Here is a 13,907-nt window from a genome sequence, read left to right as displayed (position 1 = left end):
CTCACTCAATTCCCTGAAGATTGTTATTAGTACAATTAACACTCATCACCATACTATCACACTCACTACATTATGTTAATTATACTTCTTAATACAAACATGAATGCACAGGCCTTTTTTTTCTTGCAACCCAGACAATTTTTGTTGTCCTTTTGTTTGCTGCCCAGACAATTTTTGTTCCCACCCTGAAGGAGAAACCAGTAAAAGTTGTGAATGACACATACTGGTCTGACTCATCTTGTATACCCTCAAAATGGACGACCAGTAGTACCAGTACGCTTACTTCCACCTGTGTTGTTTTTACTGGTTTTTCCCACTGGGCAGGTTTTTGCAGCCCACACAATTTTTAAAAAAAATCTTAAAATTTTGTTCACTGTTGTTTCTTTTTATCACTGGTGTTGCTGCCTTTTAATCATTATTAATTTAATAATTGTTAATCATTTGAAGATAATGTTAGTTTATTAATCACTTCACAGCAGAACTGGACACAGAGAGATGGGACTTCTACTAGAAGAACAAACTGGAGAAATGAAAGGGGCCTAGGGAGGCCCGCAGTCACAGTGAACGTTGCAAACTTGCCCAGTCTTTCAAAACAAAACGTGCTCAGCAGTGGGTGTCCACCTTTTATCTTTGTTTGAAGGATCTATTTTCAGATGAATTAATAAGCACACCCAGAAGTGAAAAACAAAATTAAAAAACGGTACCTGGAAATTCACATATTGGTTGTACTGCAGCAGACCAGTATACATCCTTCGCACGTTTTACTGGTTTTCCCGCCTGGATGGACACCTTTCCCTCTGTTATGTAGAAGTGCTGCATGTAAGGTGTGTTTTAGAAAAGGTTTTAAGAAACAGATATATGCTTACTCCTATCAGTATGTAAAGGTATTGTTGTGTGCTTGTTTCTATGCAGAACCTGCCCTGGTGCGGTGTTTGAAAATGGCATTCACAAATCAATGGCAGCATTAAGCTCTATGGTCAGGTAAGATTTCCCCAACCGGGGAAACTAAAGGCAGCATTATAGCTGGAAATTAAATCTTTTTACAAATTTAATTGAAAAGTCTGCTTTGGATGTAATTTTTGAATGTTTTCCACCTCATTCAGATACAATGGCGGCAGTCGCAAAATTTGCATTTGTCAGATTCCTTGATGACAATGGGGTATCTAGGATTGTGTCCATTCAGGAGGACATCCAAAAGTTTAAGCTGCTGACCCACAATCCCAGCAGGGTATATATGGTTCGATGGATCCAGGCGAGCATTGGCAAGTCAGAGGACTATAACTCTGGTGAATATACGCGGAGCCCCAATGATCCATACTATAAAGCACAGATCATGCTTCTCGCAGGTAAGTGTGATCATCTGAGATAACAGTTGTGTTTGATGATGAGGTATTGATTAAATTTTTTGTGATCTCATCTCCAGAGTCCCCTGAAGAGATCAGAGCAGAAAGAGCTAAACATAGACTGCTGAAGTATCCTACCTGGGATAGCAATGTGGAATCAGACAGTGCCAGTGATGGGCCTGGCCCAAGCAGAAACACACAGGGGAAGAGAGTATTGGAGGCCATCGGTGTGACAACGGTAGGTGCTTAAGCCATTCATTTGGTTTTGGTGAGATATGGTCAACAATGCACACTGCGGAGACACATCTAATAAAGGGTAGCACTTGATGTATGGAGCCGTATCTCTCACCCATGCCAATTTCTCTTTGTTGGCAGAAGGATAAGAGAGCTCGGACAGAAAGTGCATGGAGAAAACATCTGCAGAGGCTAATAGATGGTTTCAAGACCGAGATGCCCGACTGTGCTCTGGGGAATATGACAGACCCCCTCTCTGTATCAGGAGGGTTTGAGAATGAGATGACCCCTCCACCAAGGATGGTCGGACATGACTGGCAGGAAAGGAAACCAGGGCTCATGCAGGTGGAAGCTGAGAACAAAGTCCTCAGGCAGAAGGTGGAGTCCCTAAACAGTGACCTGCAGGAGGCTACAAGAATCATCCGTCGCCTGCAGGAGAGAATGGACCAGCTGCAGGACCTCAACTGCCGACTCCAAGAGCGACTCCTAAACCGCGCCCAGCGTAACTGATCTGATTGCTGAATACGCGATGATGTGATTTCATGTTTTAGATTCAAGTCTGGGGAAGCTGAGAATAAGGAGCTAATTTTTCTATTTGCTGTCTGTTGTAGCACGCCAACCTGCACTCTCCAGACGGGCCGTGGATCTGACGAGACCAGCACTGCCCAGATCAGTGCAGATGAATACAGAGCCTTCACCCACATTCACTGGCACAGACGGAGAGGCCAGCACCTGTGCAGACAATCTCTATATTCCTATCGATGGAATGGTAATTATAGTGTCATACAGAACTGAAACAGATCCTTCAGCCCAACTTGTCCATGCCAACAAGGTTTTGAAACGAAACGAGTCCCACTTGCCTGCATTTAGCCCAGATCCCTTTAATCCTTCCCTATCCATGTACCTGTCCAAATGTCTCTTAAGTGTAGTAACTCTCTACCATTATGTCTGGCAGCTCATTCTAGACACGAACTCTGTGTAAATACGTTGCCCCTCAGGTCCCTTTAAAATCTTTCCCCTCTCGTTTTAAACCTTTGTCCTCTAGTTTTGAGCTCCCCTACTCTAGAGAAAATAACTTGGCTTATTCACCTTATCTCTGCGCCTCATGATTTTATAAACCTCAATGAGGTCACCCCTCAACTCCCTGCATTCCAGTGAGAAAAAAGTTCCAGCCTATCTCCTCTTATAACTCAAACCTTGCAGTCCTGGTGAAATCCTGGAAAATCTTTTCTGCATCCTTTCCAATTTAATAACATCCTTCCTACAGCAGGGTGACCAGAACTGTATGCAGTACTCCAAAACTTGCCTCGTCAATGTCCTGTATAGCCGAAACATGATATCTCAATTCCTATACTCGATGCTCTGCTCTGACCAATGAAGACAACCGTGCCAAACGCCTTCTTCACCACTCTGTCGAACTGCAACTCCACTTTCAAGAAATTGTGTACTTGAACCCCTAGATCTCTCTGGTCGACAACCTGCCTTCCCATTAACAGTATAAGTTTTGCCCTTGTTTGTCTTAACAAAATGCAACACCTCACATTTCTCTCAATTGAACTCCATCTGCCGTTCCTTGGCCCATTGGCACAGTTGATCAAGATCCTGTTGTGCTTTTAGATAATCAGATTCACTGTCCACTATACCACTAATTATCATCACATTGCACCAAGTAATGGTGCACCTGTAGTATGGCGGCTGTGATGTTAAAAATTGGACTCAGTCCGCAGTCTTCCGCATCTCAACTGTGTGTACGTAGCCTCTGTATGTTCACAGTGCACTAAACTGCATTATTTCCAGCAGAAAACCCATATGTACACTCTTCTACCACAGGTTCAACTTCAGGGTGGTCTGGAGATTACAGAGCGCCAATGGGAAAATGTTCTGCGATCGAAGACAAACTCGATGTTTGTCAAGACCCTGGCTGCCGCTGTATGGGGCTCGGACGTGCTCCGCAATAGGTCGATTCATGGCAGAGTGTGTGCCCGCTTCATCAACGCGGACACACCTCCGGTACCGAAACCTGCACTTTCTCCTGTTAAACTGAGTGCTGTTAAAGGTAAGCTCAATTGCAAACTGTAATTGCATTTATGTGTTCCCTTACATGCCCTTGATACCTAGCCTTCAGGATCCTAAACATCTTGCCTGCTTTGAATGTACCATTCACATTGTTGTGCTTAGTTTCCTACACAGATCACCGAGGACTAATGTTTGCGGATCAAAGTTGTGTTTACTCAAACAAACTCAGAGGGAGTTCTGAGGAAGGGTCACTCAACCCACAGCATTGACTCTGATTTCTCTCTACCTGCTGAGCTTTTCCAACAATTTCTGTTCATGAAACTCAGAGAGAGGGTTTCAAGCTGGCTAAACAGATCATTCTGTCGAGATCAGTCTGATACACTCAGAAAATTAACAACTTTCATGCTGTAATAAAAGCAAAATACTGGGCGAACCAAGATGGCGGCAATCTAGGAAGATTGCTTTGCTGAGCTCCGCACTGCATCGCAGGCGGGACAAAGCCCTAACCCACTCTACCCAAGTCATCGTGGTATTCTAGGACTCTGAAAAGGTCACAGAGTCCTAGAAAGTTCTAAGAAGTCACTTACCTACGATCTCGCCGTCCAGGGATGCCTAAGTAGGAAGCAGGCTCATCTGAGGCTGGGACCACGGCCCAACCCACAGGATTCTCAGATGCTATTTCTTACTTGGCCCTGGTATCGGAACTCACAAAATCTCGCGAGATGCTGGGTAAGCAAATTGGAGATGCCGGCCCTGATCTCTGTTACGGTGCAGAAGCACGAGCTGCAGCTGGGAGACCTCGGGAAAAGGTCGGACGAGGTCCAACGCAGGGTCACAGTGGTAGAAGCTGAGACTGATTCCTCCAAGGATAGGATCTAGGCCCAGGTCCGTACTTTGCTTGACTGGGTTGATGATCTTGAGAACAGAGGCAGGAGGAAAAATATTTGGATTGTTGGTTTGCCGGAGAGTAAGGAAGGTGAGCAACCGATGGAATTTATTGAGGATTGGCTGCTGAAATTCCTTAACTTGGAGGCTGGAATGGGAGGTCTGAAGATTGAGAGGGCTCATTGGGTCACGGCTTGGAGGTCTGGTCTGGACCAACATCCTTGCTCTATCCTGGTGCCGTTCCACAATTATAGAGACAAAGCCGAAAATCATGAAAGCTTCCAGAGTCCAGGGGAAGGATCTGAAGGCCTTAGTTTACAAGGGCTGTAGGATCATGTTTTTCCAGGACTTCTCAGTGGCGGTGATTCGGAAAAGGAAATGCTGCAGTGGGTCTAAGGCACTGGTAAATGAATCCCTTAATCCTTAAGAATAGTAAGTTTGTGGTGTATTCCTCTAATGAATACAGGGTATTTCTAGACCAGGTTTGGCTAGTAGCCTGTCTGTTCTTTGGGAAACAGCTAAAGCTTATGGGTTAGTCATTTCCCGTTCCACCAGAGGGGAGTGGCAGATGGTGAACAGCGATGTCTGCCCAAAGTATGGTTGAAGGCAGCTGAGGAGGCTTACTCTGACAGGCCCTTGTTGGCTAAGTGCTCCGGTCTGCATTGAACTCCACGCTCACGCAGACAGGAAAGAAGAAGCTTGCTTTTGCAAGACAAAGGCTTGTTTGAGCATGGTGACAAACCGGGCAAGTGCTTGCCAGGAAAAAGAGTGACCCTCCACCCCCACCCCCGCTCCCCCCAGTCCATTATGTCGATTGGGGAATATGCTGGAAACCCAACCGGTGATTCTAAAAAGATCAATGGGGCATTTCAGAGATTTTACCAGTCTGAAGTTTGTGAGGATGGGCGGGCTAGGATGGAGTCTTTTATCAAGAACTTGGAGCTTCCAGGTGTAACCCCTGAACAAGAGTTGTTTTCTCAATGCTCCTTATCAGAGCAAGAGGTGCAGGAGGCCGTATCGCAGCTTCAGAATGGAAAGGCGTCTGGTCCTGATGGACTTCCCAGTGAATTTTATAAGGAATTTACAAGCATATTGTCAGGCCCGATGCTCAACACGTTTAATGACTCATACAGTCATGATCGCCCTTCCCCATCTCTAAGAGAGGCCAGTACCTCTCTTCTTCTTCAAAACTGGAAAGTCCCAGTGGACTGTGCTTCCTGTAGGCCCGTTTCACTTTTAAATGTTGATTTTTAAATCTTTTCCAAAACTTGGGTGGCACAGTGGCTCAGTGGTTAGCACTACTACCTCACAGCACCAGGATTCCAGCCTTGGGCGACTGTCTGTGTGGAGTTTGCACATTCTCCCCGTGTCTGCGTGAGTTTGCTCTGGTTTCCTCCCACAGTCCAAAAATGTGCAGGTCAAGTGAATTGGCCATGCTAAATTGCCCATAGTGCTAGGTGCATTAGTCAGAGGGAAATGGGTCTGGGTGGGTTCCTCTTCGGAGGGTCGGTGTGGACTGGTTGGGTTGCAGGGCCTGTTTCCACGCTGTAGCGAATCTAATCATAAAAAAAGTCTTGCATTAAGGCTGGAAACTGTGTTGTTGCCTTCTATTATTAAAGAAGACGAGTCGGGATTTATAAAGGGTCGCAGATCCTCCAATAATGTTAGGAGGCTGCTTATTGTAATTCAAGCATGTCAGCAACAGTCTGTACAGGGATTGGTGATCTCTCCAAATGCAGAGAATGCATTTGACCAGGTTGAGTGGCTGTACCTTTTTTATACTCTAGAGCACTTTGGCTTGGGTGAAGCCTTTATAAGATGGGTAAAGATTCTCTATAGTGATCCTCTCACTGTGGTTCTCACCAATGGTGTGAGATCAAGCAATTTTAATATCTTTAGGGGCAGCCGACAGGGCTGTGCCCTTTCACCACTGCTTTTTACATTGGTGATTGAGCTGCTGGTGGAGCCCATTTGTAGGGATCCTAATATATTGGCTCCAGAAGTGGGGTCAAAATCATTTAAGATTTTGTTGAATGCAGATGACGTCCTCGTCTTTTTGTTAAATCCAGCAGTTTTGGTGTCCCGTCTGATACAATGTATCAATTCGTTTGGCACCTTTTTGGGTTACAAGATCAGTTTTGCAAAATCAGAGGTTATGCCTATGGGTGGTCTCACGAGAATTCTAGGTTTTAAGGGCGAATCTCTCTTCCCTTTTAAGTGGTCACAGGGGGCTTTCTTTATTTGAGTATATTCATTACTCAAGTTTTTGATTGGCTGTTTAAACCTAATTTTGTTCATTTATTTGACAAAAACAAGATCTTTGCAGATGGGAGGTGCTTCCGGTTACTTGGTTAGGTCGGATAGCCCTCGTTAAAATGAACATTGTCCCCCATCTATTGTACCCTATGTGAATGCTCCCCTTGATTTTCACGAGGCAAATGTTCAGGAAATTGAACGGCTGGTTCAGCTCTTTTATCTGGCATCGTAAGCAGCCCCTTACGAAATTAGCTAAAACTTTTCAACATCCTTACTTTTTGCACAAGAAAGAATATTCTATTCGATTGGGTGTCTGAAAATCCTTCAAGTTTGTCAGGTTGGCGTAAGACAGTTGTGGAGCATATCCCTTTGGATTTTCTTACAAGCATGGTGCATCATAAGATTGAGAATTTTATAAGACATGGCAGTCCTTTTTCGACTACGTGGACACAGATCTGTTTGCCACACTAATAAGGGCTTTTAAATAGCTGTAATGATTGGGTTTTAAGAGTCTAATACCCAGAGAGGGGGAACTGCGAATGTATGAATATGTGTAAATTAATGCTCTTGATGGCTGAGAGTCAGTGTTTTGTCTCACTGAGCTACATTATTATTATTATTATTATTATTTATTAGTTAGTTGTTAGTTATTATTTATTTGCATACTTAGTTTTTTGTATATAGATTTGTATGTTTGTACATGAGTGCAGTTTGGTTTTTTATTGTTCTTACCTTGTACTGTTTTGAATTATATTGTTTTGTATTGTTGTAATGTCAAAATAAATAAAAATGTATTTTTTAAAAAAAGGAAACTACTGCAGATGTTGGAAATCTAAACCAGAGAATAGCTGGAGAAACTCAGTAGGTCTGGTAGCATCTGTGGAGAGAGAAACAGTAAATATTTCAAGTCTGGAATGGCTTCTTCAGACTCTCCGCAGTCATTGTTTTTATTTCATTCCTGTACAATGACTAGAAATCTCTGTCCTTTCTCTTAACCTGTGCACAGAAATCTGTTTAAATTCTCGTGTCTGCTGCCAAGGCTGATACAGGCCTTGGGGTGTACAAGGTTCCCCTCCAATCATATCTGATGGTGTGAACACTTTAAGGTGTTCCAGGTTCACACCTGCCAAAATGTGTCTTATTGTATTAGCTTGTAAGGTGTCATTTATATCCCTGTTGTAAACCCTTTCCGTTAAATATTATTTAATTCACACTGCAGTATTATGACTTCATTAATTATATTCTCCCCCTTTTCTTCCCTATCTTCAGCTTGCTACGGCCACTACCTCAGATCTAAGGGGATTAGTACTGAAGGGGTCTGTAAGGAGCAAGCCCGGGTCCATGGTTATATATCAGAGAAGATCATGGACCTAAACAGAACAAGAAAAAGCAGCCTGGCACAAGAGTCGGTGTCACAGTGAAGAGGAGGGAGGGACTCTGCATTTTTATCAATGTTTCTTTTTTTTTTAAGTGTTGCCATTTTCATAGAGCGGTGTATGCTGTTATGATTTAGATTTCCAATAAAATAGGTTTCAGAATCTTCAATGAGTGCTTCAATTGATGTTGCCAATAAGATGGCTGTGGGCCCTCACCCACACAAGCACCAGAGGCCCCTGCCAGCCTCAGTAGCTTTTCCATATGCAATTTTCATTTTAGTTCTTCACAACTGACCTAATAAATCCTATTTGGGCAACGATACCTGTGTTATAGAGCACCACACTCATTGATGCATATGGGTGCCATAACCATTACTGCTAAGTCTATGACCATAATGACAGATGACCAACTGGCATCAGGCACCCTGACTAGCATTACCAGTGCTATGACCAGTATTACTCATGAATTATATAACAGTGCACAACATATCACAGCAGGCTGGTTTTACACGAATGCCAGTGCCTGGGTTTTCCTTCTGGGAGCCAATGTTTTTGTCTCCTGTAGAGAAGCTGATGTGATTTGATGTGGTTCCTCTAAAACGTGTGCATTGAATGCTGAACTTGATTTACCCAGTCGAGTGAAGCTGCGGGTGTGCACAGCACAACTTGGCAGACCAGGTGATGGATGGTCAGTTTTTTCTATTTAAGTGGCAGAGCTACTTATGCTTTCAATTAATGCATTTGCCACATTATCCTGCCTTTGAACTAAAGCTCTCAGAAGCAATGGCAGGAAGATCTGGGAGCTAGGTGAAAGAATACAACTGAACTGCCCTCACGGATCCCTGGTGTTCCCCACGTCATCTGTCAGCAATGGTTGCCCTGCACAGTAAACATTTCCACGTACAGATCCTTCTGAAAGTCAGTTGATTACCTGCTCCACCAGGGGCCCGAACAATTTAGACCACTGGTACACCACTCTGATTGATGCCTACTGCTCCATCCCCCTCCTTCATTTCGGGAACTCCGACCACAATGCCGTGTTCTCTCTCCCAGCTTACATGCAAAAGCTCAAGCCGGAGAACTGCCCCTCGTGGATACAGGTCCAGTGCTGGTTGGAGGAGGCAGAGGATCAACTCTGGTGCTGTCTGATTGGGCCGTGTTCAAACAGGCCGCAGGTACCTTGGTTGAGTACGCCACCACCGTCACAGACTTTATCAGCAAGTGTGTGGAGGACTGCATACCGAGGAAGTCAATCCGGGTGTTCCCCAACAGGAAACCCTGGGTGAATCAGGACATACAGAACCTGCTAAAAACCAGGCATGAGGCCTTCAGATCAGGAGACCCACTCAAATGTAAGGAATCCAAGTATGACCTTCGCAGAGCCATTAAGACAGCCAAGGACCAATACTGATTCAAACTAGAGACCCAGACAGACACCCGGTGACTATGGCAAGGACTGAATGACATCACAGGTTCTAAAAAGAGACAGTGCAAGATAGCAGAAAATGACACATCCCTTCCAGACCGTCTCTTCTATGCTTGCTTTGAGCAGCATTTCGGCGGAGAGGTAACACCTATTCCGACCAGTCCTGACAAACCTGTTCCAACAGTCACTGCATCAGAGGTCAGATCAGTTTTCCTTTGTGTGAATCCAAGGAAGGGTTTGGGACCAGACGGAATACCAGGCCGTGCACTCAGAGCATGCGCAGATCAACTGGCAGAGGTCTTCTCAGACATCTTCAACCTCTCCCTGCAGCAGGCCATTGTCCCTGTCTGGTTCAAGAGGACCAATATCATTCCTATGCCGAAGAAGACTCATGCAGCATGTCTCACTGACCACCGCCCAGTGGCCTTAACTTCAGTGGTCATGAAGTGCTTTGAAAGGCTGGTCATGGCATTAATCAACTCCAGCCTCCCCACTACTCTTAACCCACTCCAATTTGCCTATTGGACCAACAGATCCATGTCAGGTGCCATATCACTTGCCCTTCACTCCTCCCTAGAACATCTTGACACCAAAAACAGCTATGTAAGAATCCTACGCATTGACTACAGTTCAGCCTTCAACACCATTATGCCCTTGAGACTGATTACTAAATTTAGTGACCTCAGACTAAGCCCCACTCTCTGCAACTAGACTCTCAGTTTCCTGTCCCACAGGCCAGAATCAGTAAAGACTGGGGACAATATTTCATTGTCATTAACATTCAACATTGGAGCCCCCAGAGGTGCATACTCAGCCCCCTACTATACTCACTGTACACCCATGACTGAGTCACCAAATACCAGACTAATGCCATTTACAAGTTCATTGATGACACCACCATAGTCAGTTGAATCTCAGATGGCAATGAAACAAACTACAGATGGGAGGTGGGAGACCTGGAAAAATAGTGCACTGAGAACAACCTAGCTCTCAATGCCGGCAAAACCAAGGAACTCATTACTGACCTTCAGCAGGATGTTACTCATGCCCACCTACACATTAACAGCACAGAGGTGGAATGAGTGGAGAGTGTCAAGCTCCTGGGAATGGTCATCTACGACAAGCTTTCTTGGACTCTTCATGTGGACGCACTGGTTACAAAGGCCCAACAACGTCTCTTCTTCCTCAGGAAGCTGAGGAAATTTGGCATGACGGTGAATACCCTTGCCAACTTTTATAGGTGCGCCATCTAGAGCATTCTGTCTGGATGTTATCACTACCTGGTATGGTCACTGTACCATTCAAGATCGGAGACGGTTACAGAGATTGGTGAACTCGGCCCGGACAATCACAAAGGCCGACTTCCCATCTATAGAATCCATCTTCCAGGCTCACTGTCAAGGAAAGGCCACCAGCATTCTCAAAGATCCATCCCACCCTGGCAATGTTTTTCTACAACCTCTACCATCGGGGAGAAGGTACAGAAGCCTGAACACAGGCACCAGCTGGTTTTGAAACAGTTTCTACCCTACTGTTGTTCGAATACTGAATGGACTCACAAACTCTTACCATTCACCTGTACCTGTGTTTTTCTTTTTGCCGCTGTGTACCTTTGATTCACTTACCTATGCTACTTAACTCTGTGATCTGCCTGTATTGCTCGCAAGACAAAGTTTTTCACTGTGCCTTGGTACACGTGACAATAAATTCAATCCAACTGTTTGGTACGAGGTAAGGTGAGGAGAAAGGGTGTGGGAGAGGCCAATGAAACCAGAAAAGGGGTGGGAAGGGACAAAAGGGAAAACATGGCTAAGTGTAGCTCATCTGAAATTAGAGCTGGGACCACCAGCAAAACACTTTGGGCCTGTTACTGGAAATAGCCACTGCTCAACCTCAATCTAGTCTACTGCATTTGCTGCTCACAATGTGGTCCCCTTTACATTTGGGATAACAAAGCATGGATTGTCCCGCAAAAAGACTGTGTGCTTCCAATGCCTGCTACTTCAATACACCACTGTGTGCCCTGGCCAACATCTCTGTCTCAGGCTTGCTGCAGTGCTCAAGAAAAACTAAGCGTAAGCTGAAGAACAGCACCTCATTTTCCACTTGGGAATTCTACAGCCTTCTAAACTCAATATCGAGTTCAATAATTTTTGGGCTTCAGGCACCTTCTCCCACATGCTTACTCTAACCTTCCCCCCTCTCCTGCCCCGCCCCCCCCCACCCCACCCCGACCCCCTCACCCCGACCCCCTCACCGCCATCCAGTAGGCCTTGTTATCATGTGGTCTGCTATTACATATATTACCCATTGTTAGCCACTAATTGACCCCATTAATAGCTATCCATTCTCCCAGGCTGATTGTTAACCACTCTATTGTTTGTCCAACTATTCTTCTCTCTCATTGGACTCCATCTCCTTCTATTGTTTACTCCTTATACCCTCCCTCCACGCAATCTTCTGCATAAAAAAAACTTTTTCCTCGCTACCATCAGTTCTGAGGAAGAGTCACTGGACTGAAATGTTAACTCTGATTTCTCTCCACAGATCCTGCCAGATCTGCTGAGCTTTTCTGGCAATTTTTGTTTCTAATTTTGAGCATCCGCAGTTCTTTTGGTTTTTATTTGATTTACTTAACCTGTTGTTCAAACATGTTGCCATCAGTTCAAAAGGACCTTCTGCCCACCACACATTCAGCAATGTTGTTATCAATTTCAGTGCTAGGGCTATGCCAGATACAAAGACCAATTGGCTGATCAGATCAATAACGTGTTTCTTTGGCTATTTCTAACAACTTACAGCCTATACGTGCAAACTTCAAAACTAAACATCTACTGTTTGATGTGAGTCCACAGTTGGGCAACACTTGCTGAGCAATCCCAAGTGCGCTAATAGAGTCATAGAGACGTACAGCACGGAAACAGACCCTTTGGTCCAACCCATCCATGCCCACCAGATATCCCAACCCAATTTAGTCAGTCAAGCTCATTATGTGGCCAAATGTGGCAAGCATCATTCCTGATGAAGGGCTTTTGCCCGAAACGTCGATTTTCCTGCTCCTCAGATGCTGCCTGACCTGCTGTGCTTTTCAAACCCCACTCTAATCAAGACTTCAGCCACAAGAATCTGTTCTCTGCAAAAAAAAGGAACATGTTCAAGCCTTGCCCTGTTTTTGAATTACCCAGGAGGTTGAGGAGTCTATCGTTCCAGTTGCATTCTCCAAGGCAATCCTTTGGCCAATGAGAGTTGACTTGCTAATCATTCAGTATCCAGTTCTCCTGTAGTATCAAATTGTGTTGACTGTTTGATAGTTAGCATTTGTGCACTTGTCCTAATGGGTGTAAATTTAAAGGCTTGGACAACTCATCTGTCTTTTCAACAACATATAATCAAACTAACTGAGTGGGTAAGATTGTGACAGATGGAATGGAATATGGATACAATTAAGGGTGTCTATTGATACTCCCGTAAGTGGCTTCTTGCCTTTGTCATTTCTCACTGCTACCCAAACTGTTTCTATATCTCGGTTGCCTGAACCTAATTCTTACCTCTCTATTGTATTAACACCATCATTGACTAACAGAGCCACCCTCCACCTTTTCTTAGCTTTCTGTGTTGCCTAAATATGCTGTACCCTTCAATATTTGGGTCCCAATCCATGTCATATAGTTAACTCTCTGTAAAGGCTATGAGGTCATACCTATTTCTATTTGCATTCTCAGTTTATTGGTTTGAAAGCAGTGTGATTCGGGTACTAAGCCCTTAGTTTTTATTTATTTTTCTACTAATTATTATTTTTGTTGTTTTTTTTCTCTCTTTAACAGGATTTAACACAACATTTATTGCCCATCCCTAATGGCCCAGAGGGCAATTCAGCGTCAACCACTTTGTTGTGGGTCTGGAGTCACATGTAGGCCAGACCAGGTATGGATGGCAGTTTCCTTCCCTAAAGGACTTTAGTGAACCAGATGGGTTTTTCCAACAATTGACAATGGATTTATAGTAGTCATTAGATTCTTAATTCTAGATATTTATTGAGTTCAAATTCTACCTTTTGCCATGGATTTGAACCCAGGTCCCCAGAACAACCCTTGGTCTCTGGATTAACACTCCAGTGATTATACAACCTAGGCCATTGCGTCCTCAGGCAACAATATAATTTACTCTCATATTTATACTTTCCATTCCTTCCTATCATGTTTGATCATTTTCTGTACTATTCCCGATATCTACTTCACTCTACTTTTTGATTTCCACACCGTCCCACAGTGGAATACTAGCCTCTATGTTTTGCATACAATCCTCTCCACTTCTCCCATCATTTGATTTGTTAGAGTATAGGTCCTAGCATGACTCAAGCTTCCCAATCCC

At 44.3% G+C, this 13,907-nt stretch overlaps 1 protein-coding gene across 4 annotated transcripts; it reads left to right on the top strand.

Annotated features, from left to right (window-relative positions):
- On the top strand, nt 1-8,279 carry LOC140479143 (BEN domain-containing protein 5-like). 4 transcript variants are annotated; one of them, XM_072573102.1, is made up of 8 exons: nt 1-824; nt 913-981; nt 1,104-1,346; nt 1,424-1,581; nt 1,722-2,079; nt 2,189-2,346; nt 3,408-3,633; nt 8,004-8,279. In XM_072573102.1, the coding sequence occupies exons 3-8, from the start codon at nt 1,109-1,111 to the stop codon at nt 8,153-8,155; spliced, it is 1,290 nt and encodes a 429-aa protein (XP_072429203.1). In that variant the 5' UTR covers nt 1-824; nt 913-981; nt 1,104-1,108; the 3' UTR covers nt 8,156-8,279. The 4 variants fall into 4 exon arrangements, with proteins under 4 accessions (XP_072429203.1, XP_072429204.1, XP_072429202.1 ...); XM_072573103.1 differs by having other exon boundaries at nt 4-824; nt 1,104-1,286; nt 1,719-2,079; XM_072573101.1 differs by having other exon boundaries at nt 6-819; nt 1,719-2,079.
- The last annotated feature ends 5,628 nt before the right edge of the window (nt 8,280-13,907 follow it).

Source organism: Chiloscyllium punctatum, chromosome 6 (assembly GCF_047496795.1).
Source record: "Chiloscyllium punctatum isolate Juve2018m chromosome 6, sChiPun1.3, whole genome shotgun sequence".
Taxonomy (NCBI): domain Eukaryota; kingdom Metazoa; phylum Chordata; class Chondrichthyes; order Orectolobiformes; family Hemiscylliidae; genus Chiloscyllium; species Chiloscyllium punctatum.
This window is presented reverse-complemented; position numbering and strand designations above follow the sequence as displayed.

Coding starts and splice junctions, on each gene's coding strand:
- LOC140479143 (XM_072573101.1), top strand. CDS start 1,109: ATGGCGGCAGTCGCAAAATTTGCATTTGTCAGATTCCTTGATGACAAT. Junction 2,080..2,188: donor ACTCCTAAACCGCGCCCAGC/GTAACTGATCTG, acceptor TGTCTGTTGTAG/CACGCCAACCTGCACTCTCC. Junction 2,347..3,407: donor ATATTCCTATCGATGGAATG/GTAATTATAGTG, acceptor CTTCTACCACAG/GTTCAACTTCAGGGTGGTCT.